This window comes from Protopterus annectens, chromosome 6.part0 (genome assembly GCF_019279795.1).
Source record: "Protopterus annectens isolate FY-2018-M chromosome 6.part0, PAN1.0, whole genome shotgun sequence".
In the NCBI taxonomy this organism is placed as follows: domain Eukaryota; kingdom Metazoa; phylum Chordata; order Ceratodontiformes; family Protopteridae; genus Protopterus; species Protopterus annectens.
In genome coordinates this window covers 1,579,295,917-1,579,317,217 of record NC_056737.1, presented here as the reverse complement: position 1 = coordinate 1,579,317,217, position 21,301 = coordinate 1,579,295,917, and the positions used below count along the sequence as shown (strand labels likewise).

The window sequence follows — 21,301 nt, the reverse complement described above, 5'->3', positions numbered from 1 at the left end:
GTTTATTTGTAAAGCGCATTTCGTCTCAGGCAATCCCAAGGCTTCTTCAGACAAAGTACTAAAACACATGCCCCTACTTATAACTTCCACAATTAAATTAAATGGCACACCATTGGTTAAAGACATCAATTCATTAAGTATGCTAAACAGCTCTAGGTCAGGGGCCACAAGCCTGCCCCTTTATGAGCAAGTCACAACACAATATAATATAGTATAATATAAGCAAAAATGACTGCTTGCATTCGCCTTATGCATGACACAGTTTCAATCACTAAGCTAAAATGCAATGCCTGCAAAAAACTGTCATGCATTTCAAACTAACTTTCATGTGAAGACATGTTTTACTCCCTAAGAGTAGGTCACAACCCAGTATGAAAGAGATGTACTGCAAGCATGCCTGTTTAGTCGTAAACATCCACAAATAAAATATCACACCAATTGTTAAAAGCATTAAAACATTAGGTATGCCTAACAGTTCTAGGTTTAAAATCACAAGTCCATCCACTGTGAACCAGTCACAACTCAGTGTAAAAAGGAACGGATAGCATGCTTATCTTTAAGCATGAAACAATTGAGCATAAAAATAAAAATTAAAATTAAAAACCTGTCTAATCATTGTTTCAAAAATATCTGAGGTTTTGTATAGGAAACACATACATTTTTTTTATTTGAAAATGGTCGGCTGCAATATGTTGTGCAGTTTCACTTTATACACAAAATATGTATCTGGTATGCATCATCTAATTACATTTCCTGAAATGGAAATTGACTGAAATTAAAATTATCACAAAGTACTGAAACATTAGTCACCAAATCTATTACAGAAAATTCACGACACAAATTTTCGTTATCATCAATTTGGTCTAGTGGTGAAATCTGGTAAAATCATGTGAAGTAAAATATATATATTATTTGTTCATACGGATACATTATAACAGGCACTTATATTTTTGAAAAAGAGGGATTTCAATCTAATCAGGTATACTAATTCAATAAAAACATACATATAAGTAATAAAACACAACTAATATGCTGTCTGGTAAATTGTGAAGTAGATGTTTTATGTTGCTTGTGAAGTTAAGAAATACATGCAGCTATATTTTACAAATGCAGATTAATACCTGGGGATGCTGCTGCATAAAATAAGCATCCTGTAGATAGCTATGAAGAAAAATATATTTTTTGTGCCAGTTCCTCTTCCAACCATCAAGCCTCCCTCCTGCCACACAACTGGTCTTGGAGGGCAAGAGCCAGCAGAGCCAGCTGGAGTGGTGCCATCATTTGTAGGGATCACTGAGTTTTAACTTAAGGCACTAGCTTCACCTGCACACATCAGAAATATCCATTAAAATGTACGCAAACATCTCTGTGACTATATAATCAAATGGCCCTTCTGCCCTTGTAGACAGCAGCACCACATTATAACTATTTTCTTTGAGGGATTCTACTGTGGTGCATATTCTCATGACATGCCCCCATTCCCTTCCTGAACCCAGCTGAGCCAGTTTAGCCATAATTTTCCTCTTCTGCCCTGCTCCAACTCCAACCAGTTCTTAAGACAATGGTGGAATTCATGTCATCTGGGTTTGAGTATGTGCTCTATCCAAAACCAATGAGGCTTTCCAAATATGAAAAAAGTTCCAGTTATGCCAGTTTTTGTTGGGGGAGGGGGACTTCTTTGCAAACCCAGTGTGGGAGCACTCCTCATTCATCAAATGAAATATTTTAAATCTGAGGTCATGGCACCTCAGAAAAAAATGACACATATAAGGGAGATAGATAAGATACGTTTTTCTGTTTGTCTGTGAGTTAATGTGACTTCAGAGTTAAAATCTTTAAGCAGTACAGTGTGAAGACCAAGTCTCCACATCAGAAAATGTTAAACCAAAATATCAACATTTTAATTTTTAGCATTTTCCAAAATAAAACCCAGAAAGGCAAACATAGTGCAGACCAGAAGTAGAAATCCACAAAACAATTTATTCTCCACACAATAAGCGCTTTCGTCCCAAAGTTAAAATTACAAGAACTTCATCAGATACAATTTAAAACAGTAGAAAGTATTTTAAATACTAAAGCACAGTGACATCATTTTCTTTCTCAGGGCAGTGAACACTGCTTACTCAAACCACACCCCCTTGACACAAACACAGAACAAGAACACAGCCCAGCTCAAAATACATATAAAATGCAATTGTGAGCATAAATTAAGCTTTAAATGATCCATGAGAAAAAAATAAAAATGTAAAAATTAGAAAGTATATATATATATATATATATATATATATATATATATATATATATATAAATAAAACAATTAATTCTATTTATTATTTTACATTTTTATTTTACATTTGTTGACCGGGCTAGTCCAACTGGATACATGTCCTTTTTCAGTGGAGGCCCGAGGAGAAAAGCTCCAAGTACACAACACATTTAATATCACAAGTTTGATTGATTTACAGTACAATAATATATCACAATACATTATGAAAAATAAGATTGGTACATAGCACAATGGGAATTAATTATATTCAAATGATAGGAAGGAAAATAGTAGAGAGGAGGTAGGGAAATTAAGGATAGAAGAGACATCATTCAGGATAAGACAAGACTTGTAAGGATAGTTAGGTAGGTGGGTTAGGTTGTGAAGCTAAAGAGTAAAAAGGACAGTGAGTAAAGCAGTTCTAAGAAATTGGTTTAAATTGAAAGTATGAAGGAAAACAGGGTAGTACATAGGAAAAGCAAGAGAGGAGAGATTAGTCAGGGTTATTACAAGAACATAACCAGTGGTTGGAGAGGAAATGTTTAAGGTTAGATTTGAATAGAGGGAGAGATGTAATAGCTGTAAGGTCAGTAGGTAAGTGGTTCCATATTTTCCCAACAAAGTTAGAAAAGAGAGAGTCTCCTGCAGAGTTATAAGAGAAAGATGTTTGCATCTGCATTTTATTAGTAGAGCGTAACTTTTTTAGGTTGGAATATGGTGTTATGAGTGTGGATAGAGTTGGGGTGTTATTGGGTTGATGAAGGACTTTATGGGCAATAATAAGTTGGTTGAATTGTAAAAGGTGAGGTAACTCTAGCCAACCTAGTTGTTTAAGGTTCTGACAGTGATGTGTCCTATATGGTGAGTTAGTGGCAAACCTGGCAATGTTGTTATATGATTTGGCTAGTTTCTTAAGATTGTTTTGAGACAAGTTGGTGTAAATGGGGGAGGCATATAATAGGGTAGAGATTAAGTGAGTTCTTGCAATTGTAGTTCTGGCTAGTGGAGTAAGAAATTGTTTGATTCTGTACAGGGATCCTAGTTTTTTGTTAGTAGATTGTATTGCAGTGTGTATGTGAGTGTTGAATTTTAATTGGTTATCTATTGTGATACCAAGAAGTTTGGTGGTAGTCTCAGGAAATATAATGGTACCATTATTAGATTTCAAGGTAAACTGAAGAGGTGGAGATGAGTGTGAGGGTGTAAAGAGTAATAATTAGGTTTTTTTTGGGTTGAGGAGAAGACAATGGTTTAAGAACCATTTTTCTATAGTTGTGAATGATTTTTGCGTGAGAGAAAGAAGTTCAGTTTGGGAAGACGCTGAACAAATGATTGTGGAGTCGTCAGCATATTGTATGCAGGTGGAGAAGGGAACAGAGAGATGTAGATCATTGATAAAAATGGAGAATAGTAGTGGACCTAAGATAGAGCCCTGTGGGACTCCTAGGGATGTAGGAAGAAGTTCAGAAAGATTATTCTGCCAGAGTACAGCTTGTTTTCGGTTATCCAGGTAGGATGTAAACCAGTTCAGGGCAGAATTATCGAGAGATAGGGACTTTAGAAGGTGAAGTAGAAGTTTATGGTTGACCATGTCGAAGGCCTTCGAAAGGTCTACAAAGAGAGCTGATGACAGGGAATTATTGTTGCGATTTTTGTTGATACAGTTGGTAAAGGAAAGAAGGGCAGTGGTAGTACTGTGGAAAGGGAGAAAGCCATGCTGACAGTTGGATAAGAGATTATGGTGGATGAGGTGGGAAATTAATTGTTTATGGATACATTTTTCCATAATTTTAGCCAGTGGAGATAGTAGAGCTATGGGACGGTAGTTTGAGTAATCAGCAGAATCACCTCCTTTGTGAATGGGAATAATATGTGAGATTTTCCAGATAGATGGAATAGTACTTTCTTTAATTGTTCTATTAATAAGTATAGAGATGGGGTAGGCAATAGCTGTGGCACCTAGTTGGAGGTATTCCCCTGGTAGATTGTCAGCTGAGGGGGTAGAAGGTTTAAGTTTTTGAAGTAAGGAAGAGATATAGGAGGTGGATATTGGTTCTAGGTGGAATGGAGGGGGTGTGGGGTTGGTAGCGGGCAAGTTGGCAGTATCTGGATTTTGTTGATTAGCTAAATTTTGTACAGCTGAAGTAAAGAAAGTATTAAAAGCATTTGCTGTTTGTGTAAGGTCATTAGTGTTGGAGCCAAGTGGATGTGGTGTGTCTAGTTTACCTGGGGATATAAGCCTGTTAATAGAAGTCCAGAACTTCTGAGGTTGTTGAAGGGAAGATTTTTGTAGTAGGATGTAGAAGTTCTTTTTGTCCTGTAGGATAGCTTTTTTTGTTATGTTTCTTTGTTGCCTGAAATGTTGATGATCAGTTATGTGTTTCGAGGTGCGCCATTTTGCCCAGGATTTATTCCTGGATAGGATAAGTTTTTTAGTCTGGCTTGTGAGCCATACTGCTGGTTGATTTTTCACTCTGATGTTACGGATAGGGGCATGATGGTCAAGGGTTGTGAGGAAGGTATTATTGAAATAGGATACTGCTTCATTTATTGGAAGGGACTTGAGAGGTTCCCAGTTACAGTGTTTAAGTTCATTTAGGAACAGTTCCTGGTCAAAGTGTTTTTTACTGCGTGCAGTTCTAACTGGGGGGGAAATATTAACATTTGTTTTATGTCTAATTATGTATATTAGAGAGTGGTCACTAAGGTCATCAGGTAGGGTTCCTGTTATATAATTATCCTGTGGACGATTTGTTAGTATCCAGTCCAGGATACTCTCTTTGTTATTAGATTTGTTGATTCTAGTTCCAGAATTAATGAGTTGTGTAAAACCATGCAAGTTGATCAGAGACGATTGATTGGCATTATTGCATAGGTTCCAATCAGTGTTAACGTCTCCTAGTAGTAAGGTTTCTTGTGGGTAATTGAGGGAAAGACAACTTAGTAGGTCTTCCAAGTTATTTTGATTGTTACCTGGTGGGAGATAAGTGCAAATGATGTTAACTGATTTCTGGTTGTTTAGTTGTAGTTTTGAAATAATTATTTCTGCATTATTATCAGAATGTAATTTATGGTTTATTTTGTTGATTTGTAATCCTGCTTTATAAAGTATTGCTACCCCCCACCTTTTTTCTTAATGCGGTCCTGTCGAATGATATTGTAGCCCCGGGAATAATTTCCATTATCTAGTATTGTTGGTTTAAGCCATGTTTCAGTTAAGCATAGGATGTCGAAATGGTGAATTTCTAGGAGAGCATGGACTTGAGTAATTTTGTTGCAGATACTACGAATATTAAGATGGGCAATTAAGAGTGATTTAGAGGATTGGGCTGATAAACAGGGGGTTGAATGAGACTGTTTACTGTTAGAATAGGATAAGTGAAACTTAGGGCCTGGGTTAGGATGAATGTCTCCATCTATTAGGGAGTGGAATAGAGTAAAAGTGTGATATTGGATAGTTTTAGAGTAATAGTTAAGTAACTTTCGATTGTTAAGAATAGAATATTTAATATGGGTAAGTCGATGGTATTTAGCTTGGGTGTAGCAGGGGTTGGAGGTGGAATTAGAGAAGCTTATGTGAGAGACAGGAAGAGATATAGTAGTGCCTTTGGATGGGATGAGCAGAGTGTTGAGAAGGGGATGTTCATAGAAAGTAAGGAAATAGGTTGTGGTAAAAGAAGTCAGCAATGAGAATGCTAGTACATATTGGGATAGGTTAGGCATGATAAGAAGAGGTAAAAATAAGTATAGGTTGAGATAGGAGGAAAAAGGGGCTATTACCTGTGAGAAGGAGATGAGATAATAGGGGGCAGAGCTATATCTAGTGGATGTGGAGATATGAGAAAGGTGTGGCTAGTAGCAAGTGAGTGGTTGGTAGGAAAATAGAGGGGGAGTGGTTAAGAGGGTATAAAGGTAGACGTACTGGGGGCGGGTGGGAAATGGGGGCAGGGTAGGGGAGCGGAGTGAGCCCGAAGGGCGAACGGAGCGGGAAGATACCAGAAGGTGGAGTACAGCAGGAAACAATCAGTGAATGGGAAGAATTAACAGGTAAGTCAGTGGGTTAGAGAGATAGTGTGAGGTAGCTAATGTGTAGAATATATAATATGTAGAAATACTGGCGTCTAAAGTAACAAGGTAAGGTAGGAGAGGGTAGGTTGAAAAGCAGATTTGGGTGAAGTGACAGGTTAAGGACAAATGGGAGAGGATGAGGGATTCAAAAGATAAGCATATGAGTGGAGAAAAGAGGAGTAGCAGCAGAAGAAATGATAAGGGTGCCACCTTGTGGCCAGTTATGTAATTGCAGAGGACAGTCACCAGATCAGGGGGCTCGACACAGATGGGGAGAAAAGGATTAATTGTGATGTGCAGGCGAACAGAAAATGATTGAGGATTAAATATGTGTAAGAAAAAAATAGTGGTATATATGGGGGGTGGGGATTTGTTGGCTGCTGGTAGTTCAGGAGGGATGCTTAACTAAAGATACAAAAGTAAATATAGCCTTGTCAAATAAGGAAACAGGACATACTTAAAATATCTTATTAACTAGGTTTCACTAGGTGGTGAAGGGTATGACCACAGTAGATGAAGTTCCAGAAATTCCAGGAGGTTGGTAGGCAGGAAAAACTTTGCTTCAGTTTATCAATTGACCTCTCTATTATAAGGTAAAGAGAGAGAGAGATAGTGAGTGAAATAGAGCAAGGACTGAAAGCAAAAAATAGGTTACAATGTACCAAAAAGCATTAGTAACATCAGCATTTCATTCTTGATACAAATCATTCAAGCAATAGGGCAGAGAAACACCTCAAGAACATATAATACTTAACAAAACAGTTAGATTAATATAGGTAGCTAAACATTCTTTTACACTATTATACTAACAAGTATAGGATAGAAACATTAAATCATTGTTGAAGTGAGAAACAAGTAATAGTTATCCTCTAGTGTGACCAAACATCCCACATTGCCAAGTAAACTTATCAGAGGGGGCTCTAATTATAGTATTAGGAAGGCTAATTACAATGGATACCCACGTAGAATACACTAGAGTATCCAATATCGGAATATGAGAAGTACAGCGGGATATCACTCCCAGCGCCTGGCGTTGTACATACAACAGTAAAGAGTCAGGTAGGACTCAATATATAACCCTAGTGGTAAAAGAAATAACTATTGTTTTTTCCAGCAATTGGGGATCAGAGATGGGACTCAGGAATTCCAGAAGAGAATATTAGGTGTTTAACAGATAATTCCAGATTTGAGGAGAAGGGGTTGACCGTTAAATCGAGTCACCGGAGCTCAGTATACTCAAATAGGGTAAAGTAGGGGCTCTACGCTTAGGCAGCCACATTCGCGTGATACAAATTCAGCGATGTTAGCACACCCCCATGCTCACGCTACTTGGGTCCATTAGGAATTAAAACGCTTGTTAGTAATAGTAAAAATTTCAGGGTCAGTTGAATGCGACAATGAGGAGATGCATTAAGCGCATAGCATAAATAATAAACTGAAATAGTTTAAGAATCAGGTTAGGGTTCAACTAAACACTCACAGCGGTGTGTAATACGAGAACAGTACATTAGTATTAGGTAGCATAAGCGTCTTGATAGTCTAAGGGAGTAGAGATGGAATTGTGAACTAAATAGATAATAAGAACACAATTAGCTACGTTAGTACTAAATAAATGTATACACTATAACCCGCTATAGAAACTCAGCGTTCCATCAGTAGTTAAGGTGGGGATGTGAGTTTAAGCCGCCAGACGCTTTGGCGGAGATAGAATGACGCAGAGGGATTACAAGCCCTCGTGCACGCTACCCTGTTTCCACAAAACTTAAGAAACTAGTTATTTCACTGTAAAAGTATAGGATTCAGTTAGAGTTTTACCTAAACACAGTGGATACAGAGTTATATCCAAGTGGCGTAAGTCAAATATTCAATTGGACTAAAACAAGGCATGTAATATTAGTACTAACAGCTCTTTTCAGTGTGTTACTTATACGCGCCTAAAAAACAAGCCCACGTGTATAAGCTATGCTGGTTCAAGTAATTTAACGGCATGAGTTTACATTACATATTATATTGCTACTAACAGCTCTTATCAGTAGGATACCTTGACGCACCTAAAAACAAGCCCACGTGTACTCTAACTTTACCTTTCCAGTGCTTTTAACTTTAAGAGACTAGAAATGGAGAGACTGTCATTAAGTCCTGGACAAGACAAAGAATTTAAACGCAGCTGCCAGGATAATTCTCTCTTTTCCAGAATATAAGGCTATGCCCCCCTCTTTCAGACACAGATAAAACATCTAATATAATAAACTTGAAAGTATGTCTTACGTTCAGTGAAATATGTTTAGCCAAGGCATTTGTTTCACAAACATCACGAATATTACGAACATGTAATATGTTACATGTTTACATATATTATGAACATGAAAGAAGGGGGCATGGCCTTATATTCTGGAAAATAGAGAATTATCCTGGTAGCTGCATTTAAATTCTTTGTCTTGGCCAGGACTTAATGACAGTCTCTCCATTTCTAGTCTCTTAAAGTTAAAAGCACTGGAAAGGTAAAGTTAAATAGAATTAATTGTTTTATTCAGATATACATATGTATTTTTTATAAGATAGTTTTGTAATTTTATTTTTTCTCATGTATCATTTAAAAAATTTATGCTCACAATTGCATTTTATATGTATTCTGAGCTGGGCTGTGTGCTTGTTCTGTGTTTGTCTCAAGGGGTGTGGTTTGAATAAGCAGTGCTCACTGTCCTGAGAAAGGAAATTATGTCACTGTACTTTAGTATTTAAAATGCTGTCTACTGTTTTAAATTGTATCTGATGAAGTTCCTTTAATTTTAACTTTGCGAGGAAAGTGCTTATTTTGTGGAGAATAAATCGTTTTGTGGATTTTAATTTTTAAAATGTTTTAACATGTTTAAAAGTTTTAATTTAGGTAATTGTTGTGTCTTTCGGCTTTTCCCGGTTAGGGGTCGCCACAGCGGAACTCCGGTCCGCTAATGATTGGCAGTAGAGTTTTACGTGCTGGCTTGCCGGGCCTAACGCACAACCTTCAACAAAGGAACGCCCATTCACGCATGTCGTCACACAGAAGATGCTCTAACTGAGAATCGAATGGGCAATGTCTAACTGAGGCGACAACGCTACCTTAGTTTTAATATTACTATGTGACAAAACTGACTAACTTTCATGGATATTAAATGTAAAAGTCTTTAAAAGAAAAGCGGTGGTACCATTATATGAAGTTTGAAAATAACTCTGCATACATAAATAACATACACCTAATTTATGTGATTTTAAGAAGTTGCTGCACTGTTAAGAAATTTGGGAATTTGTGTTTTCCTGTGAAAGGTTTTAATACTATAATTTTGATAGTTTTACATTTTATATTTCTTTGTTCATGAAATGTGATTCATCAACATGTAGCAAATCTGTCTCGACCAGCATTTTAAATAGGCATTTGTTGCAACTAGATGTGAGCAATATAGAATTTTCTAGGATAATTGTTTATTTACTTACCAGTTGTGCGGAGTCTGCATGTCCTCCCTGTGGTTGCGTGGGTTTCCTCCGGGTGCTCCAGTTTCCTCCCACATCCCAAAGACATGCTGCAGGTGGCTTGGACACTCTAAATTGGCCCTAGGTGTGAGTGCGTGCATGTGTGTGCCTTCTGTGGAAGGTTGGGTGCCGGGCTGGCAACTTGACACCGTAAAAACTCCACTGCCAATCATGAGCGGACAGGTGATCCGCTGTGGTGACCCCTAACTAGGAAAAGCCGAAAGAAGAAGACTTACCAGTTATCAAAGGTGGGTGTTTTGAGGTACTGTCGAACTTCTTCTGAAACTTCAAGTGTACTGAAAAATAGAACAAAACAAAATAATTTGTGAAACAATAAAACACAGTTTATTTTGCTGGTCCTATATTCTTATAACATGATAAATACATACATTTGTTAATTTTTTTCACTGAAAGTGATTCTCTGCTAGACATAGTATAATGGACAATACATTATTTAAATAATCATGTAATATCAACAATCTTGTGTTAGATATCAAATTAGTTCTGAATGAACTGCATACTTTTTATCATTCATGAACAGTCAGACATATACAATGCATGAAAATATAATGGTACCATGGGTGCTGCACCTGTCTGACTATTTTTCAACAGGCTATAGGTAGCATATGGATGGGCTATAATCTCAGGTGCAAGCTTGTGTGGTGCCATAGTGGTCTGTCCTTTGTAATGTTTGGTAAGCTTGAGCACAGATCACTAATAGTAGCCATTGCTCATTTATGTGCTTTGTTTGTTCACTGTGATACAAACAACAATTAATTGCTTCTATAGCAATGAGCTAAGCATTCATTATTTTGCACTAATAGTTGAACTCTGAACTGAATCAGCTTACTATCCATGGCAACAAGGTAATTAAGTCATCAGAAACACCTTCATTTGCACCCTAAGAGGCTATGACAGTCTGACAGATGATTGGTTGCTAGAGAGACATCATTACATCCTTCTTCAACTGAAACATGCATAGCAAATCATTGAAAGTGAAACTAGACTGCAACAAATGCATCTTTTCAGCTGACTGCAAAAAAATCCAATTAACTGTGCAGTCTCTAGGGAGCATTCTAAGCAGTAATAAGCTATCAGAAAGAAAATAACATTTTCAGTTGTAATAGCAGTCACTTGCTAGCATGGTTTAATATTATTATGTTAATAAAAATGTAAAGTTGAGCAGTGAGACAGCTCCTGGAGAGGAAGTTGTTCAACTTGAAGTGTTAAAACAGTAAGAGACTATTCATGCATTTATGTTAAAGATTGCTTCTTGACAGGTATGGATGCTTAATAAGCAGCACTATCCGTTTACATAGTTGGATTTACAGAACACATTTCATAAGTTCATATGCAGTCAGCCTTCAGACTACAAGTCTGACCAATAAACCATATCGAAAAGTCTGTTCCAGCTTCAAGAAATTTTGTTTATCTATTAATAAAGGTTTAGTCCTTTAACTAAGTATTTGAGAAACCGTTTGCTTTGTTTAGGAAGAGGAGTTAAAGGAGAACTGGGTCTTTCATGGCTTAAAAGGGTAAAGGCTGGTCACCACTGCAGAGTCTGTAAGAGATTGAGTACAGAAAGAAGGGTGCCAGTCTGTCCAGCTAACTGATGAGGCTCTTATCTTTTTGAAAAGGTTTCTCAGGCTGAGCGACATGCCTTTAGTAGGGCATTATAGTCACTAATGGGCATGATTAAAAAAATGTATAAAGGAGAATTAAATCCTTTTTGGGTATGTCTGGAAATTAATTGACTGTAATGCAGCAATTTAGGTTGTTTTGCAGGTACCATAATGTTTATAGACATCAGCCATGTTTTTAAGCTCTGTGTCTCCAAAGTACGGCCAAACAATCTACTTATGTGGTACTGACAAGCTTAGAAAAAGGGCAAAATATGGCTTGTCTACAGCTAGAGGAGTTTGACTTCAATGGCCTGAATGCACAAAAAAGACATAAAGTTAAAGTCATGGGCATTCACAAGGCATGTAGCTGAAACATAGGTAAGAAGTCATTTGCATATATCCGATGGGTCTCCATTGCAGGATGTTTAAGTTATTACATAGTGAAAACTCTACCTTGGCTTTTTTTTTAACTCTGGGTGGAAGGGATATTATTTGGGTTAATACATGAATGAAGTAATAATTGGTTGCTACCTTGTGGAATAGTTTTCAAGTATATATATTAAGATCACCAATGAATATAGCTTCAGAGTTGCTGTTACTAAAATGCTTTGTAACTCTATCTGTAAGGATTACAAGGGGTTTCTTAAGTGGAATGTACAAAGCTAGGAGTCTGAAAAATGTATGTAGTCATGCTGGTACAGTAACAATGACAGCTTCTCTGTTTGAATCCTAGGGGCATCGCACATCATATAAAGTATAGTTCAGGCAGTTCTTTCATTATAATGACAATGCCATCAGCACCTTTGTGAGATATAGCATCCCTAAAATGCTCTATTTGGTACAAAGTTTTAACTCTATATATGCATTTAGCTAAGTTTCATTAAGGACTAGGATATATTTTAGCCATCAGTAACAGGTTTTTATATTTTTAGAACAGTTTTAGGATTTGATTCATAGTTTTATTTATTTACTCATTTAGTCATTATTTTGATAACTGGGTGGGTAGAATGGTACATGGACCCGTTTTAGCACACCTCAGATACAAAAGGCAGTGACTACCATTTTATACAGAGCAACAGACACTATAATTTACCAGTATAATTTTTATGTAGTATTTCAGATTCATAGATGTAGTATTCACACAATTTTTAAAAAGCAATTAATATGAAGATATCAAGTAAACAATTTATTAAATAAATTACTATTACAGTACTGTAATACAGATGCAAAGCTATATATATTTAAAGTAATTGACTAGCATTTTGCATGTCATTAGCAAATCAGTAGAGCTAAGTACATATTTACAAATTGTATTAATGTATACCACATAAAATTAAGGGTCTATATCATACGAGCGAATTGCACAAATTCTGTTTGCTCATAATATCGAACGTACCGGACCTCAAAGTGCTTTTTCTGAGATCGCAGTACAGTGAAGAATGGGATATTTGCCCTTTCCTTACTGTAGTGCGATCTTGAAGTTGGAACATATATTTAGCGGGGGTGATGAAGTATGAGGTCCGGTACGTTCAATATTATGAGGGTTCGCAATTTGTGCGATTCGCTCATATGATATATACCCTAAAATTAAGGCTTCTTAGTCAAATGAAAGTTGTACTTGATAGTGCTGGTACTTATGCAATTCCTTTTGTGCTAGTTATTGTTTTTGTTGCTTCATATTCTTATACTTTTTTTATTTATTGAGTAGTTTTACTGACTGCCTTCCTTTCATTACCATCAGATATCCATACCCTGACAGTTCATTTATTTCCTCAATACTAGTTATGATAGGAAACCAGGAGAGTAAAGCAAGACCCTAAGGATTATAATAGTAATCTTTGGAGGCAGAGAATACTTTTATAAATGGTCCTAACATACCCCTCACTAACTGGAAAATGAGGTACTTTGCTCGCTATGCTGGGTTATTGTGATTGTGGACTTTCACACACCTGTGCCCTAGTTATACTGTGTATGTGCACAGGTCCTTAGCAGCTTGTTGCCTCCACATCCCTGGTGTAAGAGGTAGACTTTTAAGCTTCCCTTCAGATGATGCTCCTTCAATGAAACTCTGAAAGCTCTTCCTACTGACAGTGGGGGGAAGGGTCTTGAGCCAGCATCATTGTTTCAATCTCATGTCTCTCTGGTTGGCTGCTCTAGCATAGCTGAACCTCAGTCATCTGGACATTGTCACATCAAAAACCTCTGTTCTGTGGGGCAATCTATTTGTTGTTGCTTCACATTCTAGACTGTAAAGTGCTTGAGCATTTAACTAAATAAAGATTAATGACTTCCTTGCCAAGTCTAACCAGTTAACATCACCATTAATGAGAAAGTCTTTCTGTACCTTTCATCAACAGACTTCTATTCCAAGTTGTCTGTTGCTTTCCCACTTTCTGACTGCCTAATTTCACCACTACTTCTGCCTCCCACAAAAACGAGCCCCATTTTTTCTCTTCTGGATATATTCCATCTACAAGCCTTGTAACTGGTTCTGTGCTCTGCCTTCCATCCTTTGTTGTCACCAACCCTTATTCCTTCTAAGTACATCTCATCTTCCTTCTGTTTCTCTACATATAGACCATTGCTTTTCCTGGCTTCTCTTGTCTGTCTCTGGGCTTGATTCTTCCCATGCTGACGTATTAGCTTTTTGGGAGAGTGCAGTGAGGCCCAGCTCTACTCGGGACCATGGTATGCTAGTTTTAGAAGAATAAATTACAAATAAGAAGAGGTTTACACTGGCTGTATAGTATAAGTCTTCCATATGCATTCAGCTATCTCTGTTGATAGCGAGATGTAGTTTAGCTGTATTAAATAAACTCACTTTCCAGCCATCCGGAATTGTGCATTAGCTCTCCAACCTCTTTCCTCCCCAGGTGACATTCCAAAATTATGTGCATCTAGCATAGGATTGTATTTCACCTCCCTCCCAGGTATACTTTTAAAATAATGCTCATGAAAAGGTTCAACTATTCTGTTTTGGGCATTATCATTTGTATTGCTAGGCCTTTCCTTGCCTCCAGGGGAAGTAAATTCAAGTACTTCTGTGCTATTCATATAAGATTAAGGACTGTGATTGCAATATTATTTGTCTGGAAAATGTAAGGTTTTGGTCAAAGATGATTCCAATCTATCTTTGTTATATAAGTGCTGGGAAAACTGTTTATAGGGGTCTGTAATGGTTATGATTGTGTATATTCTGATTTATGTTGAATTCCAATATACCATAGTAACAGTTTGCTTAGTCCCTGAAAAGTCTAATTAAAAGGCCTCCTAACTATTCCATTCTGCTATCCTGTGCCAAATACAAAAATAAATAACTCCCTCAGCTTTCATGCCCTTAGAAGCACTCTATAACTAACCCAAATTCCTTGCAACATTTCTCCTGTGTTGTTACACCCTGATAGTTGTATATATAAAATCAAAACTCCTACATCCTGCACAAGGTATAATGTTACAATACTGTTCTTGACTAAGGCAGATCCCCCCCCCCCACCCTTTCTTCCCTCTACTGTTATGTCTCTGATAGAAGTTCAAAACTATAATTCCTTCCCCTGTTTCCCCTTATCAGGTTCCTGCTAGTGGTATGTATAATCACCACACTTCTTTCCTACACCCTAATTGACTACATGATCATTCCTTTAACTAGGATGTACCCTTCTCACCACCCCGATTATAATATTAAAAAAGTTCTTGTCTCTAAGATAGACATGATCACGTGTGCCAGACCCATGTATAATGTTAAATGAATACCCTCATCTAGGGTTGACTCCTTCAACTTTCATCTGTTTTGCTGAGTACCAAAATGAATTCTGCAGAACTTTCAGCAGTATGCTGAAATGTCTGGTTGCATTAAAAACTGTGATACTATAAATAAACAATTCAAAAATTAGTTGCTTATGGTGGTTGTTATTATTCAGACAGTATTACACTAGGTGTCATGCCATATGCACATGGCATAAATGCTCCATATGCGATTTCTAGACCAAGTAGAAGCTGGGCAACAATACAGGCTGGTGTAACCCATGAGGGCTGAAGCAGTATTATTAACCAGTGGTGTACTGGGACACCACCCACCTATTAAATCTGTAGATAAGCAGTATGGTCAAATTGGCCATGCAAAGACAGGAGCTGTATTGCAGCTAAGGACGGAGCAGTTTGCAGGCACTAAGCAGTGAGGTGGTCCAGAGTTGGCTGCTGTGTTTTACAGTGGGAATTAAGCAGTGAGATGTGATGTTTATGAATTGTACATTCATATCTTGCTGGTACATAGCACAATAACACTCTTGCACTGCTGTTTCAAGTTCTTCCCTCCTTGCTTTTTTTTTTCTCATTGCCTCATTTTCTTCTTCCATTTTATCCTTAATATTCTCCACTAGTTAAACATAAATAAAATCTGAGGAGTCTGCATTTCCCTCCAAAGTCCAACTCTGTATACCACAATAAATCCGCTAAGTTCACTGTTTCTGAAAGCTGTAAAAATATTAATTGCAGCCCTAATTTGTATGATTTCTTCTTGGAAACAAAATGTTATGCTCTTGCTGCTAACCCCAGTGACAGGTTTCTCATCATTCTTAGCATCATTCAAGCATGATAACTGCAGCACAGGCTCAAAACAATCTACTTGATTTAAGTTCATGCTATTATACAAATTACACAACTGGATTAATTCTTGACAGTGATTTCCCAAAAATATAAAATGGCATAATTTTTCTTATGATGCGGCCATACTCTCTCATCAAATTCATCATCTTCTTCTTTCTGCTGTTCCCGTTAGGGGTCGCCACAGCGGATCATATGTTTCTATTTCTTCCTGTCCTCTGCATCTTGTTCTGTCACACCAACCACCTGCATGTCCTCTCTCACCACATCCATAAACCTTATCTTAGGCCTTCCTCTTTTCCTCTTGCCTGGCAGCTCCATCCTTAGCATCCTTTTCCCAAATATACCCAGCATCCCTCCTCAGCACATGTCCAAACCAATGCAATCTCGTCTCTCTTGTTTTGTCTCCAAACTGTCCAACCTGAGCTGACCCTCTAATATACTGATTCCTAATCCTGTCCATCCTAGTCACACCCAGTGCAAATTGTAACATCCTTAACACTGCCACGTCCGGCTCTGACTCTCTAAGCACTGAAAATACCAACAATAGCATAATTCTGTTTTATTGCTTTTGTTACTCAATCACACAGTAATTTGCAAAATCTGCTATCTTTTCTTAGGATAATGCTGAGAACTAGAAACAAGCTGAAACACTTTACTTCCTGATAATTTTCGACATGCAAACACACATTATGTACTGGAGCAGGCGAGCCAGCAGAGGGACATTAGTTGAACTGTAGCTGTGGGATATTTGAATGAAAAATCCTTCAAGGGATTTATTCTCTTCATCATGTGTTGCTTTTTATCTGAAAGGCACAGTTACATTGGAGTTGATTACATTATGCAGGGATGCATGGGACACGGCCATCGTTCCCACCATTTTTTTCAATACTTGTATCAAAATGAATTTTGGTCATTTTTGATTTGTTTGTTTGATACAATTCACCCATATTGCATTTCCATATTTATTTAATTGTTTGTTTACATGTCACAGTCTCACAAAGCCCAGGAGATAATTTTCTTGAGGACTTGAGCATCTGCAGAAATATACTTATATCTATCCTTACACCGAAAAAAAATGCAAATGACAGCACTGCAATTCATTATTGTAACTTATTGAACCCCTTCAAATGTGCTCATAATTTATTCAAAAAAGATTACTATATATACTGCTTCCTATAGATGTAAAAGATCCCACTGCATCTTATCAAAAAGTGTAGGGTAATTTCACCAGTGGCCTGCCAAATTTACCCTAGTCAGTATAAACACCATTTTGGGACTTACTTGAAAAGAGGCCATTCCCTGATCAGCAAAAGCATATAAAATAAAATACAGATTCTAAATATATTTCTCTGGGTTGTTTATAAGGCTTATCAAATTTCATCTAATAAATTGTAAAATGTTAATTTGAAATGCAAGGTAACAGGAACTACTCACTTTACCTCATTTGAAGGTATTTCTCCCTTACATGCTTGCACTCTTCCTCGGTTTTCTGCAACGGCTTCTTATGGTAGAAGGGACACAGTTTCCTAGTCCCATCTTTGAGATCTTTAAATAGGCCCAACCAGCTAAGGTGCTCAACACTCTGTAAATGCATATGATACAAGTGACTGATCAAAAGAAGGAACATGGATACAATCATGTAAATCAGTACTATTAGCTTATAGCAGATGCTAGTTGCCCTACCAACTTCTCTGTGCACTTGTTGAATCAAACATGCTTCTAAACACAGAGTTGTGATTCGATAAGTGTGTGTTGTCATACTAACATAATCACCTTAAACATGTTCCACTGATGCTCTCATTCTATTTTTATTTTATTTTACATTTGCTCACCGGGAAAGTCCGACTGGACACAGGTCCATTTACAGCGGAGGCCCAGGGAGAAAAGCTCCACAAATAACACAAAACAATACAATACAATAGAATACATGAGAGAGAGAGAGAGCGCTAACAAATCATGCATATAGCATTCATACGGTATGGCAGAGATTACAGCTCGTAACAGCGACAATCATTGAGGTACAGAATAAACTTAAAACAAATATTTTTTTTTATGGTTATAATTACAGCAAGGTAAATAGAAACAAGTTAACAAGCTTTCAAGAGAAAGCTGTCTCTACATAGCTGAAGCTCTGAAACAATCTTTATGTATAGATTAACCTGGGGATTGACATGAGCATAGCCAGTCATTTAGATAGTGGGTTTTCAGGAGTTTTATGAAATGAGAAGGGGAGGTAGTAGAGATTATATGGCTTGGTAGTGCGTTCCAGTTTTTGGCAAAGGTGCTGGCAAAGAGGGATTTTCCAGCTTCATTTTTATGCTTGATGACAGTTATGATGTTCTGGTTACTAGATCTTAAGGCTCTAGAGGGAATGTGGGGCTGTATTAGATGCTGAAGTGCTGGCGTTATGTCAGGAAAGTAGTCGAGTTTGTGTGCTATAGACAGTTGATTGAGTAGGAGTATATGAGGAAACTCAAGCCAATTGAGCTGCTTAAGGGATAGGCAGTGGTGGAACTTATATGAGGCTTCAGTTGCAAACTTGGCAATCTTGTTATAGCAAGATTCCATTTTATTTAGATTGGTTTGGCGGAGATTAGTCAAGATGGGAGAGGCATATAGGAGGATAGATAAAAGATGGGTCCTTGCAATGGTAGCTTTGGTATGTTTAGTGATAGAGTGTTTGTTCCTGTAGAGGAGTCCAAGTTTTTTGTTAACTTTCCTGATGGTTTGCGCTATGTGTATGTTAAATTTCAGGTTATTCTCTATTTCTATGCCTAGCAGTTTGGTGTGTGTAGTTGGGCTGATTTGAATGTTATCTTTGGAGTTGATGGTGAAATTATTATTTAGGGGAGGTGATCTGCCTGGCCCGAAAAGAATTAGTTTGTTTTTTTTGGGGATTAAGAAGAAGTTTGATGTTAGTGAACCAAGTTTCAGCTAGGGTGAAGTTATTTTGGGTTAGGGTTTGCAGTTCATTTTAGGTGGGGGCTGCACATATAAGGGTGGTGTCATCTCTGTATTGTACTATTGAGGCAGAGCGTGCAGATGAAGAGATCTGGATAGTAAATAGAGAGAACAGCAAGGGGCCAAGAATGGACCCTTGAGGGACTCCTGTGGTTACTGGTAATAGGGGGATAATTGGTCTTGCCAGAGAACTGCTTGCTGCTGGCTTAATAAATAGCTGTTAAACCATGATATAGAGGAAGGACTTATATTTAGGGTGGATAGAGTTTCAAGAAGCATACTGTGGTTTACCATATCAAAGGATTTTGATAAGTCTAAGAATATGGAAGATACAAACAGACCCTTGTTTCTATGGTTGGTGAATGATAGTAGTGCTGTAGTGGTGCTGTGGGAAGGTCTAAAGCCATGCTGATATATAGAGAGAAGGTTGTTATTTTGGAGGTACTGAATTACTTGAGTATGATCAACTCTTTCTAATATTTTGGACAAAGGTGATAGAATTGCTATTGGATGGTAATTAGTGAGCTCTAAGGAGTTACCTCAGGTTGAAATATGGGGTATTGTTTGGTATATTGGGATGGGTTGGGGTGGTTATTGGTGTAGGGCTACTAGTATTATTTTGGGCATTGGCAAGGGTCTGGACAGTTTCAGTAAAGAATTTGTTAAATTGTGTGGCAATGTTTAGAAGATTATTTGGTAGCACAGGAGTTGTAGTAGTGGATTTTCCTGGGTGCAGTACGCTATTTATAGTGGCCCAGAATTTTTGGGGATTGTGGGCATATTTTTCTTGCATGTTTTTATAGTAATTAGTTTTGTCTAATTTGATTTGTTTTTTGGCTTTGTTATGGAGTTCTAGGTAGTTTTATCTCAAGGTAGTGGTTTTGTTTTTCTGATATTGAATCCAGGCCTTGTCCCTTTCTTTCATTATAGTTTTAGTATCTTTTTTTAGCCATGGGGCATAGTTAGTTTTTATTCTAATGGTTCGGCAGGCTACATGATGGTTTGATTTTTAGGGAGGTTGTGTTAAAGTGTTCTACGGCTTTGTCTAGAGATACGTTGTTTTAGGGGAGTCCAGTTGCAGCTTTTTAGTGCATTGATGAAGTCAGTAGCTATAAAATTATTTTTGTTGCAAACTACTCTGAGGATGGGCTGGCTGATGGTTTGGGATTTGTTCCTAATTAGGTGGTTGGATGATGGTCACTTAGACTATCTGGAAGATAGCCAGATTGCTGTGCATGAGTGGGGTCAGATACCAGGATCCAGTCTAATATTGACTGGTGTTTGGATGTTTTGTCAATTCTAGTGGGGGTGGTTATGGTTTGGGTAAACCTGTGAAGGTTTATGAAGGCAGAGGGACTGTGGCTGGAGAAGTTAATCCAGTCAATATTGAAGTCCCCTAATAGTATGGCTTCTTGTGGAAGGGAGTTAGAGATCCAACTAAGCAGGTTTTCCATTACAGTGATGTTATTGCCTGGTGGGATATAACCACCTGCAATAATAATGTGTTTGTTTGAATTCATTTTTAATTTGCGAAGGATTAATTCTACATATCTTTGACTTCTTGGGTACTGCAATCCAATTGCTCTACGGTGAGATGATTTTGGAATAATATTGCTATACCACTTCCCTTTTTCTGTAATCTGTCTTTTTGAATAATATTGTAGCCAGGGGAAATAATCTCATTATTGTGGTGTTCTGGTTTAAGCCAAGTTTCAGTTAATAAAATATCTGGTTTGTATAGAGCTAGTAGGGCATGAAGGTCCTGAATTTTGTTAAGTATACTTCTTGCATTAATGTTTAAGAAGAGAAGAGATGAGGTAGGTCTGTGGTATAGGGCATTTAGCTGATTTAAGTTGGGGTTGGTTGATGTAATGGGTCCTGGATTGGGGTGTATGTCTCCGCAACAAGAGTTTATGGAGTAGGTGTAGATAGAGTTTGCTTAATTTGTGAATTATTTTATTTTGCCTTTGAGAAGTCTGAGGGTTCATTTTGATTGTCAGTTTACTGCGTGAGTAAGAAAAAGGGTTGGGACTAGGTAAGGTTGCATGGTGATATAGGGAAGTTTTTTAGTTTGATGGGATTGCCTGTGGATTCTGTCTGCCAAGGGGATGAGTTGTGGTTATGAAGTTGAGTGTGGTAGGCGGAGAGGTTAGAAAGTAGGAGTAGGGTGAAGATTGTTACTGGGTATAGTACTGTTTTTAGTAGTTGGGTTGGCTGTGTGCTACACATGTTACTAAGTTACAGAAAGAGTTGCGTGTATAGAAGGGTATTATCT

The 21,301-nt window shown here is 37.5% G+C and overlaps 1 protein-coding gene across 1 annotated transcript in view; it reads right to left on the bottom strand.

Moving 5' to 3' along the window:
* LOC122804009 (high affinity cGMP-specific 3',5'-cyclic phosphodiesterase 9A-like) overlaps window positions 1-21,301 on the bottom strand; it is a 708,135-nt gene that overhangs the window by 338,505 nt on the left and 348,329 nt on the right. Inside the window, exons 5-6 of the mRNA XM_044073690.1 lie at window positions 17,505-17,647; window positions 10,078-10,137 (exon numbers count right to left, since the gene is read on the bottom strand). Of these exons, the coding sequence (XP_043929625.1) occupies window positions 10,078-10,137; window positions 17,505-17,647 (203 nt within the window). The remainder of the gene's footprint in view (window positions 1-10,077; window positions 10,138-17,504; window positions 17,648-21,301) is intronic.